This window comes from Aegilops tauschii, chromosome 3, assembly GCF_002575655.3.
Source record: "Aegilops tauschii subsp. strangulata cultivar AL8/78 chromosome 3, Aet v6.0, whole genome shotgun sequence".
Taxonomy (NCBI): domain Eukaryota; kingdom Viridiplantae; phylum Streptophyta; class Magnoliopsida; order Poales; family Poaceae; genus Aegilops; species Aegilops tauschii.
In genome coordinates, this window is record NC_053037.3 from 104,332,054 (window position 1) to 104,339,733 (window position 7,680).

The 7,680-nt window shown below is 49.3% G+C and overlaps 1 protein-coding gene across 1 annotated transcript; it reads left to right on the top strand.

Annotated features, from left to right (window-relative positions):
* The first annotated feature begins 6,055 nt into the window (after nt 1–6,055).
* On the top strand, nt 6,056–7,180 carry LOC123497559 (uncharacterized). The gene has a single exon (XM_073511632.1). It carries the CDS (start codon nt 6,056–6,058, stop codon nt 7,178–7,180), a length of 1,125 nt encoding a protein of 374 aa, XP_073367733.1.
* Nucleotides 7,181–7,680: the final 500 nt, after the last annotated feature.

Here is a 7,680-nt window from a genome sequence, read left to right on the forward strand (position 1 = left end):
CGTCCGTCCAAGAATGAGAGGGCGCCACCTGCCACAACCTCAACAGGTGGGAGTGATCTTCAAAAGGAGTACTTCTCAATTCATTTGAAGTCGCCATGCCCCGAGCAAAATTAGGGGTGCGCTATGTTTCGCATTAAGCGAGATAGGAGCAAACCCTCCCTGAAGGGAGCCGCCACTTGGGCCGGCCCACGCGCGCGGGCACCAGCCATTTTTTGTTTTTCTTCATGTTTTTTGCTTTCTTTTTTTACTTTTGTTTATACTTTAAAATATTGTATGTGTGTGTGTGTGTGTCTCTCTCTCTCTCTCTATATATATATATATAACAAAAAACACTCTTCAAAAAACACTCTTCAAAAACACATTTGAAAAATGTTGAACAAGTATTTGAAATGTTGATCAAGAATTAGAAAAATGTTGAACAAGTATTTAAAATATTTTAAATGTTGATCAAGTATTTGAAAAAGTTGAATAAGTATTGAAAAATGTTGAATGAGTATTTGAAAAATCTTGAATAAGTATTAAAAAAATATTGAATGAGTAATTGACAAATGTTGGACAAGTATTAAAAAATGTTGAATAAGTATTAAAGTGTTGGGCAATTATTTGAAAAATGTTGAATAAGAGTTCGGACAGCGTTGAACATATATACAAAAAATATTGATCACTTATTAAAAAAATGTTTTTGACATATATGAAAATGTAGACTAAAAACAAAAACAAACATAAGAAAAAACAAAAAATGAAGAAGAATAAAGAAAACCAAACCAAAAATGGAGAAGAAAAAATAAAACCAAACAAGTATTTCAAAAATGTTGAACAAGTATTTAAAAAAACGTTGATATGTATATAAGAATATAGAGTGAAAAACAAAAAGAAACAAAGAAAAACCAAAAACTGAAAACCGGAAAAGAAACAAATTAAACCAAAGGAAAAGGAAAATGAAAAAAAAAAATTGAAGACACAAATGACTCGCTTCAATTAGGGTGCGCCTTACCAAGTGGTCAGCTTGGTAAGCTATCAACAAAAATTTGCAATCAAAAATTAAGGTGCGCCCTACATAATGTAGACGAAGTCGATTGTAGTGCAAGGGTTTGTAGCGCATAGTTGAAAGAAGGAGATCCCAGGATCTAGCCTCGCCGAGGGCATTGATTTTTTACTCTATTTTTTTGAAAAAAAAGAGCTAACGGGCCAGCCCATTACTGTAGTCGTTAGCTGCGAGAGGTCTCGTAACGTCTCGCTAAAGCGAGAAATAGTCGCTGCGGCAAAATTAAACTACGCAATGGTTGAGACTGAGCAATTCTGCAATAGCGTCGTCCAGCTCAAAATAAAAAAAATACTGCCGTGGCGTTGCCCAACTCAAAATAAAAATAAAAATACTACAGTGGCGTCATCGATCAGAAGAAAAGCTGGCACCCATCAGATTTTTCTAAAGACCAACTAATTTAACATTGGCAGTTAATTAGCCATCATGTCAGGGGTGTAATGCATTTCTTAAGTCCGAACGATCATTGTAATCTGTCGTGCCAGCATGAACAAATTTTTTAACCGAAAACCATAGAACAATCGTTCTACGGTAATTATATATTAATAATAACAAAAACAGAAAATGTCCAAGTATGTTACAAAAAATCAGCCAATGCCAGCTCGTGGGAAACCTATCATCAGAATTTAATTGAGAGTTTCTTTAAAGCTTGTTAATAAGTTCGAATATTTTATTTTAATCCTGTGCTTGATAAGGAGCAAGTCTGCTTGAGTGATCCTTTCCATGTGTAGAAGATTTCCAGTATTGTTTCTATCATGCAACAGAAGCCAGAAAAATATCTTGTACTCCTTCCGTCCCATAATGGAGGAGAAAAGATTATGGGACGGAGGGAGTATCTTAGTATGGTAGAGTTCTTCCAGAGCTTCTTGAAAATTGGTGCAGCGTCTTCTGCTGTGGTGAACCTCTTATAGAGCTTTATGGAGGAGAAAAGATTGCCCCATGGGTATTTCCAGCTGTCATGGGCATCTGATAGTTGAATTGACGGGCAAGTGTTTTGAATGTTCTGCAGCTCAGAGTCAGATGGGAGTGGCTGCGTCGAACGGATCCAGATAGACCGTGGCAGGGCATACCAATGGTGGAAGATGATGAGACCAAACTCGTGTTCAACTCTCTGGTGAAGATCTCACTGGGTAATGGCGAAAAGGTGCTCTTCTGGAGAGATAGATGGATCCACGGTTTTACGGTTGCCGAAATCGCCCCAACTATCATGGAGTTCGTCAGCACTAGGGCCCGTAACTCCAGGACGGTCCGGCAGGCTTTGATCGATAACGCGTGGGCCGCCGATGTGCAGGGTGACATCTCCTTCATGGCGCACATACAAATCGCAAATCTCTGCCTTGCGATAACTACAGTACCTCGCAATGAGGAGCAGGCCGACCAGTTCGCTTGGCCTGCTGATGTGACCGGGGCTTATACGGCAAAATCAGTGTATCAAAGGTTGTGTATGGGGCTCACAAGATCTCCCACGGCGCAGTGCATTTGGAGGAGTTGGGCACCATTGCGGTGCAAAATCTTCGCTTGGCTAGCGGTGCAGTACAGACTATGGACCTCGGATAGGCGAGCACGACACGGGTTGCAAGACCAGCCCTCTGCTTGCTTCACATGTCTGCAAGAGGAGGATAATGTAGACCACATTCTAGTTCAGTGTGTCTACGCTAGGGAGGTTTGGCACCGATGCTTCGACATCTTCCAGATCAACATCGACCTACCGACGAACTTGAGAAGGTTTCAAGACTGGTGGCTCCAGCAGCAAAGGAACTTCACAGGTAGGACCATCCGAGGATTCGACTCCTTCATCATAGGGATGGCTTGGGCGTTGTGGAAGCAAAGGAATGCTAGGGTGTTCAACCGACCACATCAACAAAAAACACCTCCACAGTTAGTTGAGCAAGTACTCCAAGAGATCAAAGATTGGAGAGCGGCGGGATTCGGAGTTGGAGGCTTAGACCATTTTGTGAGAGAGTAGTCGTAGTGCGTTTAGTTGGTGTGGCGTCTGGTGTGCCATTTGGGATGTTCGCATCTTGTAATGGCGTCTTGTAATTTAACTTTCTGCCTTCTATAAAGCTAAGGTACGCCATTGGCGTACTCTAAAAAAAATATCCTGCAGCTAATGAAAAGTTGCCTCTACCTCGTTATTGATTAAATTTCTAAAACATGGGCCAATACTCGTACGCATCAGATCACCGCATGCCATATCTGGTTCTAACTACGTGCGTGCATGGTACTTTTTTCTGGAGGGGAAATGTTGCCACTTTATTCGATGTTTAAGGCCCCCTCAGACATGATCTCCGAGCTAACACACTCAGGAGACACATGAAGCTAGGTTTTACATAAAGATTTCAAGCTATCCTTCATAGCTAGCTAGGACATGTGAAACATTGTTTGCTGAATGCTGCATCCAAGCAACCCTAGACCACAGAAAAGACCTGAGTAACTCTTTCATCTCCTCAACCAGTTGCCCATTGGCCGAGAAGTCCTTCTCCTCATTCATAAGCTTCCTCGCCACCACTTGTGTATCCGTCTCGAGAATGATCCTCGGAATACCGTGCGCTCTCTTTTTAGGATTGAGAATGACGACACAACCTGAAGGTTTTTCGTCTACTTCTGGCCTGTTTGTATTCCCACCATTAGTTCATTTGCCGAAGAAAGGGCCCTCCAACAAGCCAGCAGCTCCACCACTTCTGCATCGTGAGTAGATGGGAAAAAATGGCAGTATGCCAGGGTTGTCCCTAAGGACAGATCCTCCTCCTCCCGTGCCGTTCACCCTGGACATAGCTCCGTCCACGTTCGCCTTGACCCACCCCTCCTCCTGCTTCTTCCATCTTTCAGCTTCCCTCGTCCCAACTGTGGTGAACAACCTCGTGTGTGGCCTTTCACTCCTCAGCGACAGCTAGAACCCGATCAAAAATTACACTAGGAACCTCGACCCGGTTGGAATCTCGACTACGTGCACGGTACTGCAATGATCGATAGACCGGGACACATGCACGCGCGCACACCACGCACCACAAATTAACTGCTGGCCGCGATCGCGCCATGCAGGCAGCATGCTGTCAGGTCGACGTATGCATGCGGGCCGTTGGCTCGATCGAGACGCAGCGTTCTCCGTTTGTTGGTGCGGCAGCGCGCCACGTCGCCCGGTGCGTCGGGGCCGGCCGGGCGGGGCGACGTGCACGCCATCTCCGTCACCGCTTGCGCCCGGTCGATTACGGTTTTTGACACCCAAAAATAGAATAAGAACGGCTACGGTCTCTGATCTTCATTGCGGTTGTACGTACCCTCTCTGTCGCGCATCTTTCGTGTTGGGAAACCGGGGCGACCGAGTGTGGCGGCGGCCTCGTGCGATACGGCTAGCCCCTCCCGTTTCTCCCACTTTACGTTAAGTGGGTACTTATCTTTTGACCACCTACCCCTATATAAAGCAACGAGGAGCCATCATTGTAACACCTGATCATTGATTAATAAAGCTGGTCTCCTCTATCTCCCTGTGTCACTTTTACTTTCGACTACTTCGTCTACGACGCTCGCTCTCGCTCCGCAACCTCGGACCGGACTCGCCGGCGGAGTTGCGGAACACGTTATCAGCACGCTTCGCTCCATCAACTCTCCATCAAGCCTGCGTCAAGCCTGCATCACGCAGGCTTTCGTCGATCCCGCGGAGGTATAAGATCCGATCCCCACTCTTTGCAAAAATGGATTCCTCTCGTTACTACGATTCCGTTTTTGTGATTAGATTATTTTTTCGGATACATCTACCTATGGTGTGGATTTCTCTCCCAAAAATCGAGCGGACGAACACGTCGTCGACCAATGTCGATGTTTTTGGATCACGAGAGACTTGTTGACTACACTATACGGGAATCGGTACAGATCGTGATCCAGATGATCACGGTACCGCCGCGTTGTACCCGACGTACACGCGTCGTGACGTCCCGAAGACGCACGATCTTGCCATCCCGAGGCAGATGACGACGTCCCCGTCGCCAAGCGCTCGACTGCCGTCGCCGCGCTCGCGTGCCCGCTGCACGCGCCGCCCTGCTGGCTGCGACCCCGCTGGTCGCCGGCGCCGCCGTGCTGGCCGTCGCCGTGGCAGCACACCGCCCGCCGTGGCCGTGGCCGTGGCCGCGCGCGCTGCGTGCCCGTGGCCGTAGCCGCGCCGTGCTGGCCGTGCTGCTCCGGCCGGGTCGCGCCGGGGCCGAGCCGCGCCGCCGCGCCATGGCCGCGTGCCCCGCAAGCCGCGCGCCGCGCGCCGTGGCCGCGCCGTCCGGTGGCTGTGCCGCGCGCCGCACCACTGGCCATGGCCAGCCCCAGCCGCCCCCGCGTGCAGGCCCCGCTGCACGAGCTGGCCAGCCCTAGGCCGCTGCCGGCGTGTGCCTTGGCCGCCGTCGGCTGGCGCCAGGCCCCGCCGCGCGAGCTGGCCGGCCCTAGGCCGCCGCCGGCGCGTGCCTTAGCCGCCGTCGGGTAGCGCCCGCCCCCGCCGCGCGAACTGGCCGCCGCCGCCCCTGGGCGCTAGGGGAAACCCTAGCGGCGCGTGCCTAACCCGAGCGCAGCGCCTGGGCCGGCCCGCTGGCTGTTGGGCCGGATGGGCCGCGGCCGTGGGATCCCTCCTCTAAAAAAAAAGGGGGCGCCGGCTGTCGCGTAAAAATTGCGGTTTAGCCCCTGTAGTTTTCAGTTTTCGCGCGATTTTTATTCCTGCAGCAATATTTCGCGTAGACCCCCCTGGAACTGTCTGTTTTCGCTGAAAATGCGTTTTTGGGCTTAAAAATACCTCGGGAATTCAATTTTTGGGCTAGTTTTCACATACTAGATGCGCTTAACATGCTATTTTTTGTAACATGATATTATTGTATGATTTTACTGCTGTAGATTAATTGGTTAGCACTCTTAATCATTTAGGAAGTCATATAATAGCATGTTTTAAATATTGGAACGTCATTTTATTGAATAAGTTTATCAACACCGCTTTGCAAAAGATTACCTGCTGTAATCTCATGATTTTTGCATAAATCGCAGATGGCCGGAATTGTCCACAAGGAGTTTCCTGAGTTGGCCCAGACAGGGCTGAACTACCTGTCATGGTCCTCGGACTGCGAGATCTTTCTCCAGGGCAAAACCCTCCTGAGGGCGATCGGTCAGGGGGCCCAGCTGGCCGTCACTGATCCCAAGTTCGAGACTGAGAATGCGCAGGCTCTGCACTTTCTCCGTCATCACCTGTCACCTACTCTGAAAGATGAGTATATGGCTGAGCGCAGTGCTTCTGGCCTTGGGACCGCTCTTAAGCAGCGGTTTGAGCGGCTGAAGTACACTGTGAAGCCACGTGCGGAGGTAGAGTGGATCCGTCTGAGGTTTGCAGACTTCAAGACGGTTGGGGAGTACAATTCGGCTCTGCACCGGATTTGTACGACTCTTCGGTTGTGTGGTACTGAGATTACCGACTCCCAGAAGATTGAGAAAACCCTATCCACTTTCCACCCCGACGCGGTCCAGTCCTCACGGAACTACCGCCAGGGGAACTACACGAGGTATTCAGAGTTGATTGACGTCCTCCAGGTGGCGGAGGCGCAAGACGAGGTTCTCAAAAAGAACTTTGTTGCGCAACCACTTGAGGGGAGTTCTCGCCAGGAGGTGAACGCTCTCAAAGTCCGCAAGCCTCAACAGAAGAAGAGGGGCCGGAAGGGCAAGAAGAAGGGCCCTCACCCCCCTGCCCCGGCTAAGCAGAACAAGCCGGGCAAGGGAGGGCAAAGGCCTCAGGACTGCTTCCGTTGTGGCTCGGTGGAGCATTTCTCCCGCCAGTGCCGCGCACCACAGGAGGTCGTTGATGCATATAAGGCTCGGAAGGCGCGTGAGACGCACCTCGCCTTGGTTCAGGAGGGAGCTCCACCGGCGCCCATGGCGGCACCTGTGATGATTGCTACTCCCCCTGCTGCGCCTATAGAGGCGACCCCCGTGGTGCCCATCGCGGCAGCTTTGGCGGTCTCTACCGAGGCCCACGTCGCCATGGAGGTTGACCACATGGCCGCCTCGGCGGCGCCGCCACTAGACATTGATGCTGCCTCCAAGATAATTTCTGAGGAGGATCAGCTCACTAGTATGGAGATTGCGGCGGAAGTGAATGGCTTCTTCACCGAGTCCACTTAGCATACCTCTTTGGTTATCACGATTCCGTGCTTTGATACAATAAAATTGAATAAATTCGATTTGGTTGTAAGCTCTATGAGAGCATAAACTTATTCTTTACTTTGGCGAATGGATGACATTTATTCATTTATTCCATTATTTATACATGATAGCATGTTATGTTCTGAGATGTGTGCATTTATTTTTAATGTATTTTCTTCCTCATTACATTAATTAGATGTCATATTTTAGAACGCGTGTGGCGCCCGAATGGAGGAAACGTGCCTTGCCGATAGCGCCACCACTCATACCATTTTACGAGAAACTAAGTACTTTGAGTCCATTAAAAAATCTCCGGGAAGTATTATGACAATCGCCGGCTGCGGTTCTCACATAGTTGGCTCCGGACGAGCCACTATTATACTCCCCATGGGAACAACTTTGCTCATTAATGATGCGTTGTTGTACCCGGAGTCGACTCGTACTCTATTGAGCTTTAGAGACATCCGCGCTAATGGTTT

What these genes read in the sequence shown, in the direction of transcription:
- LOC123497559 (XM_073511632.1), top strand. Translation starts at nt 6,056, where the DNA reads ATGGCCGGAATTGTCCACAAGGAGTTTCCTGAGTTGGCCCAGACAGGG.